Below are 25486 nucleotides of genomic sequence, written 5' to 3' on the forward strand. Positions count from 1 at the left end.
GCTAGTACTCATTGTATCACTTAGTTCACGATTACTAATCAGCTCCAACCTTTGTAATCACCAATTTCATTATTAATAATACCGACGGTGATAGTTTTTACCGCCGGGGGTTTTTTGTGCCGGAGATCATAATAATCAAGCGTAATTCGACCAAAAGTTAAGTTCATAATCTTTAACCGAAGAGATTCGATTAAAGATTACGTTGTAAACTCTTGACCGAAATGAAGATTATCATAATCAAGGGTTTTTTCCCTCGTAATCATATCCTCGTGTTCAATCATTTTACCATTAAGCACCTAGCCTCACGCACTAATTTGATCAAAAGTTAGTTTGTTAATTTTTGACCGAAATAATTTGGCGCCCACCGTGGGGCAAACCGTGCTTTGATCATTATTCACTCTCAACCTAAACCCTACTCTCAATATCCACAACATGTCTTCACAGCCCAAGATTGTTTCATCTTCTGCCGCAGCCTCAGAATCCTCAGTGAGGCCACCCATGCCTCTTCCTACTGCTGGTAGTATCCCGAAGAAGCCTGACAATGCTCAGAAGAAACTTGCTACTCCCGTCTTCTCAGGTTCGAGGCCATCTCCCCAGGATCCCTTCATGGTGTCCAACAACGACCTTCTGTCTCTGTACAGACGGCTACAGGAACAGCTGGATCGCCAGAACAAGACCAACCAGATGCTCGTGAGGGAACTGGAAGATTTCAAGAAAGCTAAGAAGCCGGCGAAAGAATTCACACCACTAATCCCGAGATCTCTGGAATTCACTCCTCCAGGATCCTCTGGATTGGTGCATCCAGAGCTGACCACGACGTACAACCCTGGACCCCCTTCTTTCCAACATTTGGGGTCTGCAGAATTGCACTTACCTGGATCTCAAGGATACCCATATGCGTCATCCGCTGGGCCTAATCAACATGCAGGATCTTCAGGATTGTCGCAGCCGAGAGGACCCTCCGGATTATTCCAACAGTCTGGATCCTCAGGATTGTTCCAACAGTCTGGATCCTCAGGATTGTTCCAGTAGTCTGGATCCTCAGGATTATCTCAACAGTCCGAATCCTCAGGATTGTTCCATCAGGCTGGTCCTTATCAACAGGCGGTATCTTTAGGATTAGCTCAAGCTCAGCAGCCCTCAGGATCCTTTGATGTGCATCAGGGAGACTTTATCCCGATGCAGGCCAATACTCCAACTGCTCCGCTTACCAACCCTGGAAATACTATGTTTGGGAATACGAGCTACAACGCCCAGACCGATCCTCAGAATGTTAATAAGGGTAACTCTTTCAATACGATTCCGTTTAATGCTAATCAAGGATTTTTGCAGGATGCAGGCATAAGTTCGAGTTTAGCCCGAGAATTACAAAAACTTAAGGACATGATATCGAATGTCCCCGATGTAATCCATCCCATAGCTAAAGTTCTCACTGATAGTCACAGGATATCCCGGTTCGTGCCATTAATTAGCGACGTGCAGATCCCAAAACAGTTTCAAACCCCAAATATGAAACTGTATGATGGCTCAACGGATCCTAAGGAACACGTCGCACAATATAGAGAACGTATGGAGATCAATCCAATCCCTATGGAAATCAAAGAAGCATGTCTTTGCAAAGGGTTTGGGTCTACTTTAACCGGAGCAGCCATGAAATGGCTACTGAGTATTCCTTATAACACTATCAATTCTTTTTCTCATTTAGTTAACATGTTTAATAACCAGTTTTCTTGCAGTAGAACTTTTGAGAAGATGACAGGTGATCTTTATAGGGTTACCCAGAATCCTGGGGAATCCATGAGAGATTTTATTACCAGGTTTAGTAAGGAGTCGCTGGAAATTCTGAACCTAAACCCAGCTTCAGCAGTGGAAGCTCTCAAGTTGGGGTTAGAAAAAGGCTCATCTTTCTATGATGATCTTGTTATGACTCCATGCAGGTCATTAGACGAAGCAAGAAGCAGAGCTCTGAGGTTTATCAGGCTAAAATATGACAAGAAAAACTCTAAGCTCGATATCCTGAAGTATGATCAGACGAACAGGAAATTCGAATCCCTGGGAAAATCATATCGAGCAAAGCCTTACTACAAGCCAGATAATCCCAAGATTAATGCAGTAGATGAGGAAAATGATGAAGAATATCCTAAGATCTCTTAATATTGTTTTTCTGTTGATATTAGTGGATTAATGTGTGCCATGCAGGATTTAGGTGAGAAAGCCAGGTGGCCAAGGAAAACGGAGAGACCAGAAGCCTGGAAGGACAAATCAAAATGGTGTGCCTTCCACGAAGACTTTGGGCACCTGATCAATGATTGCATTGCACTCAGAAGGGAGATCAGCTATCTTCTCAGCAAGGGCCACCTGAAAGAGCTACTTGGCAAGAAGAAGGGAAGAGAGCAGGATCCCGAGAAAATTCCTAAAAAACCGACTCCACCACCAACAGATGCAAGAACAATCATGTTCATATCCGGAGGATCCGACATCTGTGAAACCTCTTATTCTGTTGCATAGAGAAATGCTGACCAAAGAAAGTTAGAAGTGGCTGACAGGCCAACAAAGACATCTATTCTCACTAAAGAGAGGATTATATCCTTCGATGAAAGTGATAGAGTCGATGTTCAGGATCCTCATCATGATAGTTTGGTAATAACTTTATATGTGGCTAACCATTATGTTCGCAGGATCCTCATAGATGGCGGAAGCTCTGTCAACATTATTAAATAAGACGTGCTGAAAAAGATGAATATTCCTGAGGATGAGATCGTCCCCAAATCCTCAGTATTGGTTGGATTCAGTGGAGAAACTAAGAATACTATTGGGAAGATTAAGCTCCCAATATATGTCGAAGGGGTAAATAAAATGCAAAAATTTTGTGTTATTGACTGTTTATCTTGTTGCAATATTATATTAGGCAGGCCCTGGATACATGATATGAAAGCAGTTCCCTCCACTTATCACCAATGTGTGAAACTCCCAAGTCCGTGGGGAGTTATCAAAATCATCAGTGACCAACAAGACGCGAAGAATTGCTACACCTCTTCCATGAAGTGTACTGCCAAACCCCAGCAGGCGTAGCAATTATAGAAGCCAGCACGAGGCGTAATGGAGGCCAGGGAAAAAGAAATTAAAGAAGTACCTCTTTATCCCAAGGATCCTGAAGTCAAAGTGCTGATAGGAACTAGCATCCCTGAGGATATTGAGTCGAAATTGCTCGATTTCCTCAAATCAAGGCTGTCAACATTTGCATGGAAACATGAAGATATGACAGGTATTTCCAAAGATATTATAACACATAAACTTGGAATTGATAATTCTTTCAGGCCAATCCATCAAAAAAGAAGAAAATTTGCACCTGAAAGAAACATAATTATTCAAAAAGAAGTAGAAAGACTCTTGAAGGCAAAAATGATTAGGGAAATTCAAAATCCCCGATGGTTAGCAAATGTGGTGGTTGTATAGAAAAAGAATGGCAAATGGAGAGTTTGTGTAGATTTCACAGACTTGAATAAGGCTTGTCCTAAAGATCCATTCCCTCTACCACACATAGATTCAATGGTGGATGCTACAGCTGGCCACGAGATGCTAACATTCATGGATGCATCCTCAGGATTTCATCAAATCCAGATGGAGCCCTCAGATCAAGAAGATACGGCCTTCATGACTCCCACAGGTATTATTGTTATATTGCTATGCCCTTTGGACTTAGAAATGCAGGTGCAACCTATCAGAGGTTAGTTAACATGATGTTCAAAGAACAACTGTGGGACACAATGGAGGTCTATATTGATGATATGGTGGTGAAGTCCAAGAAAGCTGAAGATCACCTTCAAGATCTCAAGACAGCATTTGATATCCTCGACAAATACAACATGAAGATGAATCCTTCGAAATGCCATTTCGGAGTGAAGGCTGGCAAATTATTGGGATACATGGTCACCAAAAGAGGGATAGAGGCAAGTCCGGAACAGATACAAGCTATCCTGAATCTGAAATCCCCAGAGTCAGTTAAGGATGTTCAAAGGCTTACCGACAGGATAGCGGCACTCAACAGATTCATATCCAAATCCTCAGAAAAATGCAAAGAATTTTATGATATCCTGAAGAAAAACAAAAGGTTCGAGTGGACCAGTAAGCACGAGGAAGCTTTAGCATCCTTAAAAGCTTATATTTCTTCTGCTACTCTACTAGTAAAACCCGAGGAAGGTGAATCTCTATCTCTATATCTTGTTGTATCAAATAATGCTATAAGTGCAGTTTTGGCTAAGGATCTCGAAGGTCAGCAACACCCCATATATTATGTAAGTAAAAGTCTTTTGGATGCTGAAACCAGGTATTCTTATCTTGTGAAATTAATTTTAGCCCTTATTATGGCATCTACTAAACTTAGACATTATTTTGAAACACACCCTATATGTGTTAAAACTAACTATCCTATTAAGTCTGTTTTGAGAAAACCAGAAATGTCAGGTAGAATGGTAAAATGGGCAGTAAAGCTAAGTGCATATGATATAACATATGAACCTAGGACTGCTATCAAATCCCAGGCATTAGCAGATTTTGTGACTGATTTCTCCAGTGAACTTAAAGAAAAGGCAGACTTGGAAGTCCAACAACTTGAAGAAGCAAAAGATAAGTGGACTCTATACACTGATGGTGCTTCAAATGTTAGAGGAACAGGTATCGGGATTCTGCTGAAATCGCCACAGGGGGACATTATACCTCAATCCATATCCTGCGGATTTCAAGCCACAAATAATGAGGCAGAATATGAAGCTTTGATAGCAGGATTACAACTAGCAATCGACATGAAAATCAGGTTTATTCAAGTACATGTTGATTCATTATTATTAACTAATCATTTTAATGGTTCATATACTATTAGAGGAGAAAGACTAATGAAATATCTAGAGCTAGTCAAAAAACTAGCAAAGTGTTTCGAAATATTTGATATTTCGCATGTACCTAGGGAAGAGAATGTTGAAGCAGACGCCCTGGCATATTTAGCTTCATCCTTCAGGATACAGAAGGTGTCAAGATCCCTATTGTACACATCCTGAGCCCAGCAATAGAAGACCAAGGTGTCAATGAAATATCAAAAGATGACGAAGATGTGGGAATCAAGAATCCTGAGGATAATGAAGATTCTTGGATTATCCCAATCAAGAAATATATTCAGGATGGAGTTATCCCCAAGGATGAAAACTCAAGAGCTTTTCGCACAAAGGTAATCCCATATACTATAATGAATGATATATTATACAGAAAATCTCTTGCAGGACCATATCTTAGGTTCTTGGAGAAGGCAGAAGCTCAAGAATTTCTTCAAGATATCCATGATGGGGATTGTGGAAACCACACTGGGGGCAGAGCACTATTCTCCAAAATCCTGAGGACGGGGTATTTCTGGCCAACGATGAAGAGGGACGCTATGAATTATTCTCATAAATGTGATGCATGCCAGAGACATAGCAACATTTTGCACCAGCCAACAGAACCATTATATCCTATTATATCCCCTCGGCCTTTTATGAAGTGGGGAATGGATATCGTGGGGAAATTACCAAGAGCTCCAGGAGGAAAAGTTTTTATGTTGGCTATGACAGATTATTTCTCGAAGTGGATCGAGGCAGAAGCCTTTGTTCAAGTCAGAGAAAAAGAAGTTATCTCATTCATCAAGCGCAATATCCTGACCAGATTTGGGATTCCGGCAAAGATAGTATGTGACAATGGCTCGCAATTCATTGGCAAGAGAACAACTAACTTCTGTGCCAGTTGGGGAATCAAGATGATCACATCAACACCTGTCCACCCTCAGGCTAATGGACAGGCTGAGTCAAGCAACAAAATCATTATCAATAACCTAAAGAAAAAGTTGGGGTCTAAGAAAGGAAAGTGGGCTGAGGAACTACCTTTTGTTCTTTGGGAAGATAGAACCACTTCGAAGAATGCTACTGGTCAGACTCCTTTCTCATTAGTGTTTGGAACTGAAGCATTTATCCCCGCAGAAATGATTATTTCGACGGCCAGAGTCACTCATCAAAATCCCGAAAATAACACTCGAAGTCTACTCGAAGATCTAGATGTGGTAGAAGAACTCCGAGATTTGGCAAAGATCAGAATGGCTTCTTATCAACAGAAGATAGCAAAGTCCTACAACAAAAATATCAGAGTTCGAAGGTTTCAAGAAGGGGATTTGGTACTCCGAAAAGCTTTTCAAAATACCACCAATCCTACGGATGGGAAGCTCGCACCAAAGTGGGAAGGTCCTTACCTGATTGATTCGGAAGCAGGAAAGGGGGCATACAAATTGTCTACTTTGGATGGTGACTTAGAATGCCATACATACCAAGAAATATTTCATGTAAGACTTCTATCCCGAAGATAACTGTTATACTAAACTGTCAAGGTATGTACTCAAATTTATACTTTTATTCATTTTTAATATTATTATTCTTTAAACAAGGTACTGACTTAAGCATCGGAGGGGTGTTAGCAACCCTAACACCCACCCCTCACTTAGAGTTGACTGTTTTGTAGACATGAGAGAATAAAGTTAACTTGGGCCTTCTTCGCCAATATCTAAAGGCCTCGTCGCCGGCTTATTCCTAAGGTATAAGGGGTTTTCACCTCTTCTAAGGTTTAAGGGATCTTCATCTCTTCTTAAGATCGCCTGTAGAGCACGTTTATTCAGCCTTAGTTTGAGAGGCGGGGCCAGCACATGAAATATAGTGACTTGTTACCTCGTTATCCTCGGCTATTGGTTTGAATCACAAGTTTATGGTAGACGTACCATAATCTAAGGTTAAAGAGATTTACATCTCTTCTAAAGGGCCTCGTCGCCAGTTCATTCTTAAGGTTTAAGAGATTTACATCTCTTCTAAAAGGCCTTGTCGCAAGTTCGTTTCTAATGGTTTAAGAGATTCTTCATTTCTTCTAAAGGGCCTTGTTGCCAGTTTATTTAGGCCTTGTCGCCAGAATTTCTAAAATTATTTTCAGGATAATGCTGATATGTGACACTCGTCAATTTTAGGTTAACTCCGTTAATTCAAACTCCGTCAATTCAAACTTAAGATCACTTGATCTATAACGCCCATCTCATTAAATTTAAACTAGGGTTTTAAATGACGCTTGACAATCACTACACATGTAGTCTTTCGGGATTGCACTGAAACGCAAACGAGTTGACGCAAACCATTGGTGAATAAACGACAAACATCCAAACAATAATTATTTGATAATTATGTGTTAGGCTTATGTGTTATTTGATAATATTGTGTAGAACATTAACTCAATATGCAAAATTCTACTTTATGCTAGAAAAGTAATAACTAAAAGTTGAGGGGCCTTTGTGTAACATATTATTATTAAATAATAACAAAAACCCTAACCTCTTCCCTCCCCTCCCAAACCCGATCGGCCCCCATCCCTCACACCCTCTTGCGACGGCAGCCATCACCACCACCATATTACTCCCGTTTTGGCCTTGTTTTTCATAATTGGAGCATCCCGCACTTGTTTCTAGTCATCTCTCACCTTCCTCTTGCTCGTTTCTGCGTTTTTAAGGTAAAAACATAAACCCTAATTTTGTAAATCGTGTGTTAAGTGTTCTTATGCTTTGTATGGATTAGATGATGCTTGATTATGCTTCGGTTATTGATTTAAATGATCATGTGTGATGTTGAACGGTGAAAGATTGTTAGAGCATTGATTGTTCGTAAACCCTAGAGGGTTTACTACTGATTTTCATGGATAATTATGTTTATTGCATGTTTGGGGATATGTCGTATGCTTAGGATGCATGCTAGATGTTTGTGTGTGCTTGCTGAGTTTTGACAGCAGAGATAGTTAAACTTGAACGAGGTGTAACTTGTTAAATATGAAACCAAACTGGACTATTTATGAGTCTAAAAGGTAGTACTCTGAGTCTAGTTTTCAGAAAAGCTAACCACGCCTGTTTTGGAGGTGTTTTGGTTGCTCAAACGATTTAAATGTAATCAAAGGTCAAAACTGGTACTGGACAGATTGTAAGTTATGTTTAGATAACTGTAACTGAATGTTAATGTGGTAATTGGTCAAACTTTTAAAATTACAGTGTACTAGGCTGAGTCTAGTTTCTATAAAGTCCAAGTTTATAATTTTTGGACGTGTAGAAGTTAACTTTTATTATTTTACAAAACTGAAGTGCGAGTCTGAATTGTGAGGTATGCTGTTAGGCTGTTTTGTAATTATCATATCTCATAAAATACAAGACCAAATGGGTTGGTTCCACTTCTGGAAGTTAACATGTTGAGTTAAGAACCTAACCCAACTGTTCTTGCATTAATTGGATTTTTCATTTAACGGGAATAACAAATAAAATTCTGTTGCGCATGATTTTGACTGCTGTGAGTTTACTGTAATGTTTTGGTCTTTGTGAGAAAAATATGTGGAATAAAAATACAATAAAAATAGTTCTGGAAACCTAACTCATGTGTGCTTTTGTGACAATTTTTTGTGAATTAATTGATATGTTATGATCGGTTGAATAGAGTAATCTTTCAAGTAGAATTCTGTCTTGATAAAACTAGCTGCTGAACTATGTGAAAATACATGAAACGTGCTCGTTGTTAGATAATTGCCATGTTTTGACTAAATTGCCGTTGTGGGGAATAATTGCTAGTAATGTACAATATTAATACTTGACACGTAAGTAGTTTTTCACACATGTAACGTATCACCAATGTGTTTGTTGAGTCACACACAATTCACAAACGAAACACGAAACGTATCTCATGCATAGGTATTATGTGCCGAGTCTAGAGGCTCAATATTAGTTCCAACACTTAGAAAATCTCATTCTTGTTTTAGAACGCTAGTGATGATTTTCTGTGACGCGCATCTCTTGGTTGACTTGTTTTTTAATTCTTCGCAAACAGTGAGTTTCACGTTCCCTTTTTTCTCTTTTAAACGCTTTACACTTGGGGGAGATAACATACTCCAAAACGCTTTAGATTTTGTTATTAGTTATATATCACTTGTAAAGGCTAAGTGGCAAACGAACCAACTAAAGTCCTTCATAACATCGAACCGTTTAGTATTTGTATAATAGCGAGTCATTGTTGAGTAGTACTACTGGGTTTGACAAACCCCACCCAACGCTAAACTCGACTGGAGGTCGAGTGGGTGTAATCTTGGCTAACACATTTTCCATGGTCTTGGTAGACATGGTGGCAAGGCAATTGATAAGCAGTCAGCTTCGGTGTCGAACACTTAGTAATACTTGTTTTATAGGCTAGCTACCTATGGATATATAATTGATTTAACATTATTTGGTAACGCAAACGCAAAACGTAAACGCAAACGCAAACGCTTTATTTATATAAACTTGTGAACTCACCAACCCCGTGTTGACACTTTTAGTATGTTATTCTCAGGTAGCCGAGGCGGGCGCGCGGTATAGGAACATGCATCACATTGAACTCTATCGTTTTTGCAAACTTGTTTTTAAACTGTTATTAATTGGGTTTTAAGTCGTCCTGCGTGACGCAACACTTGGTTTATGATTTTATGCTTCCGCACTTATTTACACTTAAATGTTTCGTGGTTTGAAAACTTTACTTATGGTTTGATTATAACTAATGATTCCGATCCTGTTAGTTCACACCCTCTGACAGTAAAACTCCGTTAGTGGATTTTGAGGGTGTGACATGATATTACAATTTCATCGCTATATCCCTAGGATTAAATGAGCATCCTAAACAACGGTCTTATTGCAAAAATAAGATGGTCTAGACATTATCCAGGTTAATTGATAAACGGTTCTGGTATGATTTACTATTTTTGAATATTCTATCTTTCGTATTATTTACAAGATAAAGTTTATGACTTGGTATTGATTTATTGAATTAAACTTAAACTGTTATTAAAGAATTCCATTCCTAATAAACTCAATTTTTTCTAAAGATTTAATAAACAGTGATTTCGAAGGAATGATCTATTCTCGTAATGATGCCAACTTTAGTCGGTGCTAAATCATAAAATTTTGGTGCTTCATGGAAAACAGATTATCATTAGAAAATTTAACAGCTGAAATTGGTAAAAAGCAACTGTCAAATTTTGGGGACAATTGTTAGGGCCCAAATTTTATAGTCGGATCTATGCTCAGGATCCCGAATATGTTCAGGATTCTCGAATAAGTTTAGTATCCCGAGTATTAATGCTAATAAATAGATATTTCTCTCTTGGTGTTGATTTATAATTGCAGATATTAATTGTTGATTTACTCCATGCGAAATACACGGTTGATGGTTACATAAAACGTGTGGAATGAGTTATAACAGCTAGGATTAAGGGCCAAGTAATGGTTGATGGTTAAATGTTGACTGTTATCCTGAAATCTCGCACTTATAATTAATATTAGCACGTGTGGGACCACATTTGATGAGTAACTCCCAAAAGAATGGGTCAAAGACGTGGGATGAACATTGAAGAATGTTGATAGACTCAAAAAAGAGTTCCCCAATGGCTATATAGGAAGACTCTTTCAGTTCCGGGATACTCGGAGAGTTAGTTAGGGATTTCAACATATCCTGCCGATACAAGTATTCTGAGGATTATAATTCGGGATATCCAACTGTCCTTTATTATTTTTGTTTGCAGATAAGACCACGTGTTTAATGTGTTAATAAGAACGTGGGTTTGTAACGGATATTAATGAGGCTTCGTCAACTCAAACGTGGGCAGCAATGAAGACTTAGTCTAGGGTTTCCGGAATAATCGGAATAACAGTTGTAATCTTCTTATTATAAATATGAGCTGATAGTATTGTTAGGTCACACACAACTCACTTGTTTAGCAGCTAGTACTCATTGTATCACTTAGTTCACGATTACTAATCAGCTCCAACCTTTGTAATCACCAATTTCATTATTAATAATACCGACGGTGATAGTTTTTACCGCCGGGGGTTTTTTGTGCCGGAGATCATAATAATCAAGCGTAATTCGACCAAAAGTTAAGTTCATAATCTTTAACCGAAGAGATTCGATTAAAGATTACGTTGTAAACTATTGACCGAAACGAAGATTATCATAATCAAGGGTTTTTTCCCTCGTAATCATATCCTCGTGTTCAATCTTTTTACCATTAAACACCTCGCCTCACGCACTAATTTGATCAAAAGTTAGTTTGCTAATTTTGACCGAAACAGAAGGTAATTAGTTAATTATGGTTATCCTGTGGCATTGTCTTCCGGTCATCTTAACAGGTGGGTATGTTACCATGCGGATGACTTTTGAGGGTGCCTGGATGTTTCCGCGCATGGTAAGTTATGCTAGTGATCCATATGTCCCGCGGGTGCCATATGAGGAGCTTCCCTCTGACCCGCGAGTGATTTTAAGGATATTTGGGTCTTTTTGGTACCTTACCTCTATAGATATCATGAAAAATGTTTACAGAAACAAATAAAATAATTTAAAGGATGGAGGAAATAAAATACTTTGAAGGTAGCCCTTTAAGGGAAACCTCACACTTAATTAAAAGTAGATTTTTTATAAGTTCATATATTATAATATATGAACTTTCTTCACAATCTAACCTTTCTTTCAAGGTAATAAATGTTGGTTGTTATGTGTGAAGTTAAATTTGATACTCTTTGACCTCGAAATAAGTATCAACCAGACATAACAAAAGTCACACAAATAACGAAAAATATAGTTGATGCATTGTGTAATGACTAAATACCAATTTTATACTCATAAATTGCATTTAAGTTAGAAATACGCTATCAATGTAGTAGTGATTAAGAGTAGAATTGAGTAACTTAGATAAGTTATGTTGGCAGTGGGCATTAATTTTTGGGACAAACTACAATAGAAAGATGTACATGTGTTATGAGACTGATGTGGTTCCAACAATTATTCGTTATTCAAAGAAAATAGACAGAAATTCATATTAGAAAATAGAGAGAACATAGACTAATTCATTATCATTTCATTCATAATCATAAAGCAAAACACAAAGGGCTTATATAGCCTTACAATTCAACAACTAACCATTAATAACCCAATACTCACATTTACTAATTTAAAGGAAATAACTACAAAATAAAATAGAAATATACATGGTAAATGACAACGTGGGTTGAGGGTAGGTCCACAACAGAGACATAGGGAGCACTTTAATACATTCATTATTTAAGATTAATAGCTTTATTTTCTTTATGTTTATGCATGTATATTTTTGTTAATAAGAAGATTGTCAAATATGAGAGAAAATGATGCTCGGATTCAACCAAACTCATGTGGCAGAAGTCTCAGTTTATTTGTTTATAACTTCTTGAATCGTTTTATTTTGTGTAATAATAATAAATTAATTGATTTTATTAATAATGATGTTTCTATTACACAAGTGCGTATGCACATAAGATGCATCGGTTATAAGTATATACATATCGTCACGTCGTTTGGGATGCATCGATGTAATGAACAAGTGTGTGTTAAAAGAAATTCGGTGTTCTTGTTTTATTATGTCTCTCTGTTTAACTGATTCACCCCTGATTTCCAACAGGTTCAAGTTTGGATATTATCTTATGTCGTCTCTAGTGTTCACTAGAAAACTGAACGAATGGATTACATATAGTATTTTAATAGGCCTGGACGTTAGAACTTAAGATTAAGAAGAAACGGCATCTTGTCAGCAAAGGGTGGATCGGAGAACTTGCCGGTGAGTATTTGAGAAGCAACATGCTGATTTGCAGCCTCAGTGTAATGTATTCCATCCCAGTTCACACATTCAGTTGTGTTATTGCATGCTGTGGTTGTGATGGAACTACCATTTATGGTTTTCACTTGCCCACAACTCAACTGACTGTTGTAGTTCAAGGGCGGGCCTCCGTACCCACAACAAGCTGTGATTGGCTGCTCAAAACCTGCAAATCCAAATATATGATCATATATTTTATTTTGGTGATTCTAATGTTACAAATCATTTTAAGTAATTAGGGTCTATTTTTATCAAAGAGAAACCCCAATAAACTTTGTTACGAGTTAGGAGATATGCAATCTAAAAACGAAAATCTTTGGGCACTCTTCGAGCACAATTTTCACAACATAAATATTCATGAATTTTCTGAATGAGATGTACGCCAATAAGTGACTCGTCAAAACACTTCAATCTGAAAATATACTTTTTTTTTCGAGTTATTGCATGTTACACTCAAGAAAATATACTAGTATGGAAATATTGCCATTTAATTTAGACGTAAAATATATATTAGTTTAGAGGGACAGTGTAGTAATTAAACAAATTGTGCTTTACTGATTTTTTTACGGTAAATAATAATTCTACTATACTTGCTACTAATAATTACGTAAGTTACTCAATTGTCCAAGTTTAAACATGGAACCTCGGTGCTTCTAAGAGGCACGTGACGTGCCCTCTGCCAAGTGAATTTGATATCAAATTTCAATATTTTCTTGTGATTTGTTAACCTTTTAAAACTGACCAATTCAAATAAGTTATTTCATTATTATTATTACTTGTATAATTTATTTATTTATACCATTCGATTGTAACCAATACCATCATCATTGTCCGGTAGCACCAGTAGCACGGCAGTTGGAAATGCGTGCGTGAGGTGGAAGGCTAAAATCTAAAAAGCATGATATAAATAAATGAAAGACGAATTCAATTCATCTAAACATGGCCCATTTGCCCCTGTTTGCCCATGATAAGTGACACCAACAATTTAATCTTAACTAGCGATACTAAATACTTTCGTTTTTGTTGTAAAGATCAATCACACTACTCACATGAACTAGTGAGTTTCAAAATTATTCTAATTATGTCACTCGTGTACTTTTTGTCTAAGTTAGGTTACTAAACCTTCAAATCGAGCATCATCGGAAAATTTTTTGTGTCAAGAATGAAATGGAGAAGAAGACGTTGGGTTGGGATTTCTAGTATACGTAATTATGTAAAAAAAACAAAATAAAACATGTTAATTCTATTATAAACAAAAAATACATAAAAAAATCCATGTCACCTGCCGCATCGCTATAAAAAAAGTTTTCTTAATTGAAACATAAAAAAAATGCTAAAAAGATATATAAAAACTTCTAATTTTTATTTTAAACAAAACATAAAACTGAGTGACTTAATTGAAACATTTTTAGTATCACTATTATATAACTATAAATACGACTATAAAGTTTTAATAATTTAACCCACTACAAATTAACAATAAAATAATAAAACTTAATTTACTTTGTTTGACATTAACCCTAAAATATAATATATTATTAGGATCAAGTTAATCTATAAAGAGAGATAAAAATGAAAATGATAAGAAGGATTTTTAGCTAAAAAAACCTATAACTTAAAATTTAATAAAAAAATAAAAAAATGTTTTCACTATTTTTCTTTAAAAATAAAGTTTGTTTTATTTTTAAACGGGAATGAGAGTTAAAAAGTATCATTACTTTATTTAAATATAAGTAAAAAAAAATCCATTCCAACCATGTCTCATCATCTAGAAAATCTAAATCCTATCACATGTTTGTCCTTTTTTATTTGTTTTGTTCACATCTTCACAAATCACATGTGACTTCCAATATTTGTTTTCTAGCTTTGCATAATTCTCAACTCACATGGTGTGACTTTTCTTTCTTCCAAATAATTTAACAATGAGTCAAAACTACATATAATAACGATAATAAAAATAAATATATTTTATTTCTAAGAACTAATTCTTATGTGATTAACTTCTTCAAGATTGAAATCCTAGTCCGAGATTATAAATCGCTAATCGATTGTGAGCCTTAAAACTAGCGTTAGTAGCAAGAAGTCATCCAAACATTCAAACAACACATGCGTGTAGTGTAAGAATGGACGTGATATCACTTAAGGATACCGACAAATATCCAACTTATTATCGGGTTCCATCTTTAACAAAAATGGCTTGCCTTTGTGGATGGCGGGCCATTTTAAAAGATGATGAAGTTTCATGACTCTAAACTCATATCTAACTAAAATATATATAAATAAATAGATTACAAGGAGAAAATACATACATGCATACATACATAACTATTATACGCGAGACACATACAGTTTCTTAACGAATGAAACACACTTATGTTTTTGACAACAATTTTTCAATGAATAATTTTTTTAAAAAATGTTGCGTATTTCAAGCATTTGATCACAAGAGGTGTTAGGTATTATTTTCAATTACAAGAGGGGTTATTGGGGTTAGTATTGGCGAAATATGAAAACACATAGGGGTGTAGGAGAGATCAGAATTGTAAACCACTTATTCACCACTAGCAATGGAAATTTACCCCGTATTCACCACTAGCAATGACAATATAACTTTTATTCTCCACTAGCAATGGCAATAACTCTTATTCGCCGCTAGCAGTGGCAATTAACTCTTATTCGTCACTAGCAATGACAAGTTTAGTTTTACTCTGACATAAAGGTTTTTATTCTCTGATTACTATCTTATTCGCCAATACTAACACCAAAAACCCCTCTTATGATTAAAAATAATACCCTCGTGATCAAATGTTTGAAATAAGCCCCCACTTCTTAAAAAAAATCTGTTTCGATAGCATAGTGGCCATATTATGCCTTTAATTTGGTATGTATTGGAATTGTAAGAAGCCTTCTCATCTAAATTTTAACTTAAAAGCGCACAATCAAAACATGAATATATTCAGTGCCCCTTGCTTAAGTATGGTTTTCATGATGTAGCCTTAAAGTTTCAAAATAGTGGTTGGTTTAAGGGTTGCGTCATCAATATACTAAATTTCACGAAGTTATGATAGAGCGAAGGTGAAACTGAAAAAATTAAAGTAAAATTTACTAACCGTATTTTGAGTAATTCGCGATGAGATTAGATTTTATTGCGAAGACATCAACATGGGTTACATTGGCGTCAGAAAACTGAGCCTGCAACTTTGCAACAAGCGCGTGTAGTTGTATGTTGAAAAGATTAACCGCTTGGTTGTGCAAAGACACACAACCTTGGGCATCAAGCTTTGTGGGATCCGTCCCAAACTTTGCAATGTTTTGTGGCAGGCACCCGAGCGGCCCCACGTTATGGATCCAAAAGTTTCTAGCACCATCATCATATAACATCTGAAAAGTTTTTAAGAATCTTGTTACAACATACTCATTATCTAGATAAATGTGTCTACTATTTATAAAAAAAAAACTAAATCCAACCTTGATTCGGGTTTCAAATTCGGCTAAAACCAGTGGAATCGAAGCGACTACTTGGTCATAAGTTTTTGAGTAAAATGCACCAGCAAGATCATTTTGGCCTATATCGAACATGTATAGCGCCTTGCTAAAGTAATCCTCATCAGGCAAGTACTTGTTGAACCTTCTTGCTGCCACAAATATTGTGTAAGTCAATAAAACCGCAACTACATTGATCAAAGGGCCCTGGGTTACGGAAAAATTAATAAGGACCCATGTAAACCAGGGCCCTTTGTTCGGTACATGTTGCCGTCCTTTTAATAAAAGAGTAACATCATAAGTATATTTAAACAATGCCGGTATATTATGACATACACTTAGCTTGCAACTGAAGAACACGTGACTTGAATCGAAAAAACTGAGCCACTTGAACGCCAAACGAGAACGGGCTTACAAAATTTAGACCTGGCGGCATTACAGTAGATCCTGCGGCCGCGAAATTGCACCCTTTACGGAAATTCGGGAGACCAAGAGCTTCCAAGTACGCATTTAAGAAAGGCAAGTCCATCGCGTCCACTTCAAAGGGCACCGTTCATATACGAGTATTTAATAATAAAAAAAAAACACTAAAAGAAAATACTTACTTAAGAAATCTATAATAAGGCGACCATCACAAAACCTCCCAGACGGTCCCTTGAAATAAGTCTGACCGTTGGGAGGGTCGAGATGGTCACCGACACCCGCGACCAAGTCGCCAGTGTCGGAATTGGAGTCACCAAAGTTGAAAACAGCTGGATAATTGAATTCAATGGCATTGGTTACATATGGTATGCATATAATTATGATGAACAGAAGAATAAGATGGTGTTTCATATCTGGGGTAGGGTGATTGATGGCAGCAACTAACAGACAGGCATTGTTTCTGTATATGGCAAGAGGCATTTGAAGGAGTGCTGGGATGCTGTTGTTTGTAAGCGACGTTTGCTTTGAGGTCACTACTTGTGTGAAAGTACTAAACTGCCCTCGTTAGTTAAGTAGTCAAGGGTAGTTCTGTTATGTTGTCAACTAATCTGGGACTTTTTGGTAGAGTGTGTCCATGTCATGCCATTGGTTGTTAAGCTTCAAATGACTTGTATGATGTATCCTTCAATTGATTATAATCTAATTTCTGTTTTTATTGGTCAAATAGCTTTGTACTTCTCTATTATTAAAAAAATATTTTTTGAATTATTATTATTGAATTTTCCAAAATTAACATCATTTACAGTGGTGTTTGGAATTCCTTATTTTAGTTTCTTATAACTTAGTTATAAGGTGTTTGTAAAAGTTAGGTTTTGTGAGTGTATAAGGTATAAGTTACAACTTTGTAACTTATACATTATGTCTTAAATAAGTTATAAGGAGGTAAAATAAAGAACCCCAAACACCCCCTAGGCCCCTACATTATCATTTCTTTCTTTCATCAATGTCTTATTCTCTTCCATGTGTGTATAGTGTTTATGGTTTGGTTTAAAATCGTGAAATCATTTAAATCAATCGATCTTTGGTTTATCTTTATGATTGATTTTTTATTCAACTTTCGGTTGATTTCAAAAATTTAGACTGTAATGAACGGTTTGATTGACGGTTACATAAATTTCAAACTGTATTTTTCGAAAGGGAGAGTATGATTTGAACAAAAAAATTTCTTGTTAAAAAATTAATATAACATATATTTGATTATTCATATTTTGTCTTTGGTTTAGTTAAAAAAAATAGCTTGCTCAATTATTTGTAATTTTAAGCCAAAAACGAGAACTTTCTATGTTTTTTTTTTAATTCTTAGATGTTTACAAAGGTAAACTTTGTTCAAAAAAACGAGTGTTTTAATTTGTTTACTCAATTATGAAGGTAAACTTTCACATAAAGTTGGAAAATATATATTTTGTTGCCTGCTTATTTTATGTAATTTTGGTCTATTGATTGTCAATTTCACTAAAAGTAATCCAACTTGCTAATTGTAAAGAATAAGATGGTTGTAGTGAAGTAATGTTTATTACTTAAAGGTGTGAATAATACAAAGGGGGAACCACCTATATATACACAAGTAAAACCGTAACTACAACCCATAAAGGGCCCATGGGCTTTAGCAAACTACATGGGCTAAAACCTAAGTAAAACAACTAGCAATACATTTAACACTCCTCCTCAAGTTGGAGCATAGATGTTAATCATGCCCAACTTGTTACAAATGAAATCTATCTGAGCTTTCCGGAGCGGTTTAGTTAGAATGTCTGCAAGTTGAAAGTTTGTCTTCACATGAACCGGTTGAATGGATGGAGGATCAGTTTGTGTGCCTACTACTCGATCTCTGATAAGGTGGCAGTCGACCTCAATATGTTTTGTCCTTTCATGAAATACTTGATTCTTGGCTATGTGAATGGCTGATTGATTATCACAGTATAACCTCATCAAGTCATTAGAAACAACCCCGAGTTCTATGAGAAGACGACGTATCCATGTCATCTCTTATGTTACATCTGCCATGGCTCTATACTCCGATTCGGCACTCGACCGGGAAACCGTGTGTTGCTTCTTACTCTTCCATGATACAAGATTTCCTCCAACAAACACACAATATCCGGTGGTAGATCGTCGAGAAATCGGACAACCTACCCAATCTGCATCTGAGAACCCTGATATCCGACCATCTCCTTCTTCCTTGAAGGCACCCACACGACAATGACCCTGATCAGAGTATAATATACCAAAACCAAGTGAGGTCTTAAGATATCTTAAGACACGAAGGGTAGCATCTCAGTGACCGGTGTATGGTGCAGCCATAAATTGGCTCAGAACACTGACAGTAAAGGAGATATCCGGTCGTGTGACGGTTAAATAATTAAGTTTACCAACCAATCGTCTGTATCGCTCAGGATCTTTCATTGGATCTCCTTCCTTTGGGAGGAGTTTCTTTGTAGGAAGCATTGGGGTATCAACATGTTTACAACCTAGTAAGCCACATTCGGTCAACATATCAAGGACATACTTTCGTTGAGAGAGAAGTATTCCTTGTGGAGAGAGAGATACTTCTATGCCAAGAAAATACCTCAATCGACCTAAGTCGCTGACTTGAAACTGAGACTGAAGAAACTGCTTGAGTTCGGTGATCCCGACCTCGTTATCACCTGTGATTATAATGTCATCCACATAAACAACTACGATAATCCTCTTTCCTTTCTGGTGTCTAAAGAAGACAGAGTGATCGTAGGCACTCCGAGTCATCCCAAACTGTCCCATAACACTAGAGAATCGACCAAACCATGCCCTGGGAGACTGTTTAAGACCATATAGAGAACGACGTAGTCTGCAAACTTTTGAGGCCTCCTCCTCAACAACGAACCCTGGTGGTTGCTCCATATATACCTCCTCCTCAAGAACACCATTAAGAAAGGCGTTCTTGACATCAAGCTGGTGGAGCGGCCAATGATTAATGGCAGCAAGAGCGATACAAATACGGACAGATGGCATCTTAGCAACTGGCGAGAAGGTCTCATCATAATCAATGCCATATGCCTGAGAATACCCTATTGCGACCAACCGAGCCTTTAAGCGGTGTAAGGAGCCGTCCGGGTGTAGTTTAACTGTAAACACCCAACGACAACCAACAATACGCTTCCCTTTAGAAAGTGTTTCAAGATCCCATGTATGATTGGACTTTAGAGCCCCAATTTCATCTTCCATAGCCTGTCGCCATCCTGGGTGAGCGAGAGCGCTCGTCACATTTTTGGGAATCAGGTAGGAATCAAGGGTAGTAGTGTACGCATGAGATTCAGAAGATAGGTGGGTGTAGGCAACATAGTCCTGAATCGGGTAACGAGTGCATTTCCGGGGTTCTTTGCGAAAAGAAATATGTATATCGGGTAGTGGTGCACCAGGAGGATCATAAACGGGTGTATCAGGGGTAGTGTCTGGATCGGGTAAGGATGTATCAGTGAGAGGTGTAGATTGTTCGGATGAAGACGGAAGATCTGAGGAGATCTCAGGGTTGCGGTCTGGATGTGAATCAAGTGTCTATGATATTTGACCCTTACCTCGCCTAGCATATGTGAAAAGTAGTGGCGGAGGTTCAGTCGGTGGGTCAGAATCAACAGATATAGGATCTGTAGAGGGAATCGACACAGGAATGGTGGGGAGGAAGAGAGATGTGGGTATATCGAGTTCAGGAAACGGGTCAGAAACAGGAGCGGAACACTCGGGAAAGTAAGGATACTCATGAAAGGTGACATCAGCACTAGTAAAGTATCGGTGAAGTGATGGGCTATAGCACCGATACCCTTTTTGAACCCGTGAGTAACCAAGGAAGACACAACGAATGGCTCGGGGATCAAGTTTGATGGTTTTCGGACGATGGTCATGAACATAGGCGACACAACCAAAAACTTTAGGTGCGAGAGGAAATGGATCATCGTTGGGAAATAGTACAGAAAACGGTGTTTTACCATGAAGAACGGGTGTGGGCATGCGGTTAATCAGATATGTGGCAGTGAGAACAGCATCTCCCCAAAAACGATGAGGAACACGTGACTGGATCATGATTGTGCGAGCAACATCTAATATGTGACGATTTTTGCGTTCGGACAAACCATTTTGTTGAGATGTATACGCACACGATGACTCATGAATAATGCCGTTGGTTTTTAAGTATGAAGAAAAGTCGGTGGAAAAGTATTCTTTAGCATTATCAGATCGTAAAGTTTTAATGGTGGTGTTAAATTGGTTTTGAACATAAGCATTAAATTCTCGAAATATGGAAAATACCTCACTACGAGATTTCATCAAATAAACCCAAGTAGTTCGAGAATAGTCATCAATAAAGGTAATAAAATATTCAAAACCCAACGTAGATTTGATAAGGCAAGGACCCCATACGTCAGAATGCAACAGTTCAAAACAAGAACTGACTCGATTAGGCACCCTAGGGGGATAGGGACGCCTGGTATGTTTACCAAGTTGACACGACTCACAATGAAAATTAAAAGAGGAAAGTGGTAAATCTGGTCGCATTTGCCTTAGAACCGCTGTAGAGGGATGACCTAACCGACAGTGAGCCTCCCTGACAGCGGAATCACATAAGTTTGCTACAAGATGCGAAAACGGGTATATAGGATAGAGACCTCCTGATTCAAAACCAGTACCAATTACCCGGTTTGTTCCTAGTTCATGAAAAATGCAGTGAGTTGGGTAAAAGGTCACAGAACAGTTGTTTTGTTTGGTAATCTGACTCACTGAACAAAGACTGGTAGGAAATTTAGGAACAAATAGGATAGAAGACAGTTTTAGGTTTTCCGAGTTGCTGATGGATCCTATGCCGAGAACGGGACATGAAGATCCATCGGAAAGACGTACCGGTGCATGGGAAACATTTTGAAGACTAGAAAAAATACCCCGATTCCCAGTCATGTGATGTGTGGCTCCAGAATCGATTACCCACGATGAGTCGAGGCTAGAAAACTTACCCGGATGTGCTGAGTTGGTTTGAGGATGATTCAACTGGGAGGCAAGAAACCGTTGAATCAGATCATACTCCTCCTTAGTAAATGTATACGTGTGTTTTTCGTTTCTCATGGTAGATTCCGGCAGTGAACAGTAACTCGTCGTGAACAGTAAATCCGGCGTGAACAGTGACAGTACTCCGACAGTGGCTGGCTGGACGGGTTTGAAACAAATTCGGAAACCGGTGCTGGGGTTTGTTTCAGATCTGGTGGCTTAGGTGCTTGAACGAACTCGAACACAATAACCGAGACAGATGGAAAAAAGAAAATGTTGTTATATCAGAAAACTAACAACACATGAAGCTTCGGAAGTAAAAAACAACATATCTGGAAAAAATCCGGTGACCGGAAACCCAGTCACGCGCCCACACGCGCTGGCGCGTGGGAGACAGTGACGGCGACTGGGCGGCGCGTCAGGCGGCGGCTGGCGGCGATTTTTTGACGGATGATGTTTCGGAGGTTGCTGGTTACGATGGTGGCGGCGGTGATGGTAGGAGGTGTCTCGAAAAAAGATTTCGTGACAAAACAGTAGGTATAACGAGGTTAAAGCTCGTTTCAGATCTGGTAGCGGGCTAGTCAGACTATGGTTCGGATCAGATGGCGGCTAGGGTTTGGATCGAGAGCCGTAACTCTGATACCATGTAAAGAATAAGATGGTTGTAGTGAAGTAATGTTTATTACTTAAATGTATGAATAATACAAAGGGGGAACCACCTATATATACACAAGTAAAACCCTAACTACAACCCATAAAGGGCCCATGGGCTTTAGCAAACTACATGGGCTAAAACCCTAATTAAAACAACTAGCAATACATTTAACACTAATTGTTTTCGTATTTTAAGAAACGGGTACTTGTAAATGCGGGTCAACATGCAAATATACATCCGCTCAATAAGCTTAAATCATGAAACCAAACTATTAGTAACGGTTTGGTTTTATTTTTCAATTGTTTGGTTTCATTTTTCAGTGACCAAATTTAGTACTAACGGGTGCTTACTGTTTGACCTAAATCCGTCAAAGCCATATTATGAACATCCCCCCTGCGTGTATATATGTTCAACTATCATATGCATACATGTTGACAGACTATTTCAAAAGAGAACTAGTATTCATACCCGCCACAGGGGTTAAGATGTGTAACACCCAGTTTTAACGGCTTGTACAATAGTATAAAACGCGCAAAAAATATTCACTTTGAACCAATTCCACCAAAGAAGTATAAGTAAGAATATAATTAATATGCTTTATATAACAATATATGATATAGCCTAAGTATCATGAAATCCTAGTTTTACAGACTCTTACAAAAGAATTGATTAGCCATCTATAGTCAATTACAAAAGGTTGTGGTTTGCTTGGCTGGTCGACAGCATCATATAGCCACATTATGTCAAGTCCAAGTTAGTCATTTACAAAAATCCACCAAAAGAGTTTGCCTTCATTTAATCACCAAAAGAGATTGTTTTCCTTTTCAGTAGTAAGTCTTGGTCATTTGGTTCCCTTGCCATTGTCATCTGCCACTGTTTGAATAGATAGGTTATTAAGTTGAACTATAAGTAATTGAAATTGATATTCGAAGGAAGTTATGGTACTTACCTGCTGTAGTCAGTAGTTGACTCTTTTAAGGTAAGTTTTTTTAGGATCGGATGTTGCGGGAGGCATTGATATGAATGTTTCGATCTCGTTTTGTAATGCAATCGTCTGATTGTTGGCCATGTTTGTGGCCTTGGTGACGACAACTGATTTGTGTTAGATTGCATTACTAATTCAAAAGGCTTGAGTTGGCCGTGCAACTATTTTTGTGGTAGAACCCGTGGATCAGTGTTCCCACCTGCAATGCCCAACTTTTTGCAGCTAAAAGTCGTAAAGTAAACCCTTAAGTCAACAAAATTATTCAAGCATTAGACAGATTGACCAAGCTGAGTATTCTTTAAGTACTCTACAACACTAAAGTGATTGGTGCAAAGAGCATGCATGTACTATTATCAGTTTATTAACATCAAAATGGATCTACACAAATGATACTAACGAAACTCTTTCTAAAATGGTTTTCATGCGAGATGCTCTTCAAAAATTTTATCCACTGTAAATCAACTCTGACTTCGCTATATATGAAACGTTAATCAAGCTAAAAACAAATAAGCATAAATCTTTTATGTATTAACACCCAACAATATGCTCATAATAATAAAAAACTTTTGACCCAATGGCCCCGCCAAATGATCTTTCTACACACATTTATTTTAGTCTTAATTATAATTAGCAAGGATGAACGCATCTTTTAAACTTACTCAAATAGAGAAGAAGAGATCATGACAACTTGCTAATTACCACAAACTTTTGTCTAACTTTCATTAGGTTTGCTAATTAACTATATTTTCTTTAATAAGTAAAGACTATCAGCTAATAATTGATGGATGAAATAGATAATATTACCTCAGCATGAAGTTCATGACTTCAAAAATCGATGGAATGTCATCTACAACTCTAAACTATCTCTTGAGGGCATCATAGTCTTTTTACAACTGTTTAGTTTTCCATCTAGATTTTCTGTTGTAAAACCAAATGGCAATACGTCCTGGTTGCAGTCCAGGTGGCCTTTCATCATCTGATAAGTAATCTTTAGGTAAGGATCACTTGCTCCAAGCATCACATAAACAGGTGCTTATGCAGTCCCTGTAAAGTTAAACTAATGATGAATATGATGCTCTTCTTTAATAGACTGCAAAGATCAGTTTAAAATCAAATGATCAACAAACTGAACAACGCGCACCTGATCATGGGAGACTCAAGTTGAAGCTCCGAGTCAAAGCACAGTACCTTGCACGCTTCATTGGCTATTCCCCCAGTTGCTGCAAAACCTTACAAAAACCATACAAATCGAACTTCAAATTTCATGTGTGGCCAAACCAAAATGTTTTCAGCTCAAGTTTGGTCTATATCAAATTAGTAGATCGATAACATATGCCATAATACACCTATAAGGCTATAAAACGAACCAATCGACATATAATCACCGAGCCATCAACAATCCAACTTTAGGCTCAGATCATATTCATGGTTGCAAATTTATAATGAAAGAAAACAGAATCAATATTTGTTGACTAATATATGCTTCATCCAAATGTTTTTTATTGATCTAGAAATTTATGACACAAACCGAGCATCTTAAGTCAAATATAGCAGGCTGATGTTTTTATTTTATTATATTATTAATCCAAATATAAGTGTTGAAACACATTTAAAAAAATTGGTAGCAAGGACCAGCAACAAACAACAAAGCAAACGAAAGACGCACACGTAGCCATAAGCAACTGCTAGCTAGCTAACTAACTAACTAACACGAAGTAAACACAAATCAAGCAAGCAACAATTAAAAAGAAAAACCCAAACCATGCTACAATTCATCAAGAAAAGCACTGTAAAAATAACCTACGTTAAATGTTCTTTCCAAAGGCTCATCAATTGCACAGAATATCCCAAAAGTCAAAAGTAATAAGTTAATAGTGTCAAAGATCAACAAAAAACCACATAGGCATGAATTTATGTTGGCTTTTTACTAAAAAATTAACCCCCATCTCTATCACTATCACCAATTGCAGAGGTACTCGGTTAGCTCAAAGAATGCGGAATAAATCCGATTGGGAACGTCGGCTCCGACATCGCCGTCGCCTAGGGTTCCATGGAACCCAGCAACAGTTATGGCATCGCAGTCGCCTAGGGTTTCCAAAATGGAACCCGACAACATATGAAGCAGAGTCGCGACA

The 25486-nt window shown here is 37.6% G+C and overlaps 1 protein-coding gene and 1 long non-coding RNA gene across 2 annotated transcripts; both read right to left on the reverse strand.

The window, feature by feature from the left end:
* Positions 1–12635: 12635 nt before the first annotated feature.
* LOC143572271 (GDSL esterase/lipase At1g54790-like) lies at positions 12636–17387 on the reverse strand. Its single transcript, XM_077057474.1, has 5 exons — positions 16827–17387; positions 16558–16758; positions 16207–16373; positions 15849–16119; positions 12636–12904 (listed from the first exon to the last, which is right to left on the reverse strand). The coding sequence occupies exons 1-5, from the start codon at positions 17122–17124 to the stop codon at positions 12636–12638; spliced, it is 1206 nt and encodes a 401-aa protein (XP_076913589.1). The 5' UTR covers positions 17125–17387.
* A 6769-nt stretch (positions 17388–24156) lies between these two features.
* Positions 24157–24879, reverse strand: LOC143572272 (uncharacterized). Its single transcript, XR_013142232.1, has 3 exons — positions 24698–24879; positions 24493–24580; positions 24157–24395 (listed from the first exon to the last, which is right to left on the reverse strand). It is a non-coding gene; the product is annotated as an uncharacterized LOC143572272 (long non-coding RNA).
* Between the last annotated feature and the right edge of the window lie 607 nt (positions 24880–25486).

The sequence above is a fragment of the Bidens hawaiensis genome, unplaced genomic scaffold (genome assembly GCF_021521415.1).
Source record: "Bidens hawaiensis isolate Kalapana, Puna unplaced genomic scaffold, B.hawaiensis_p1.1 tig00025786_1, whole genome shotgun sequence".
Lineage (NCBI taxonomy): Eukaryota > Viridiplantae > Streptophyta > Magnoliopsida > Asterales > Asteraceae > Bidens > Bidens hawaiensis.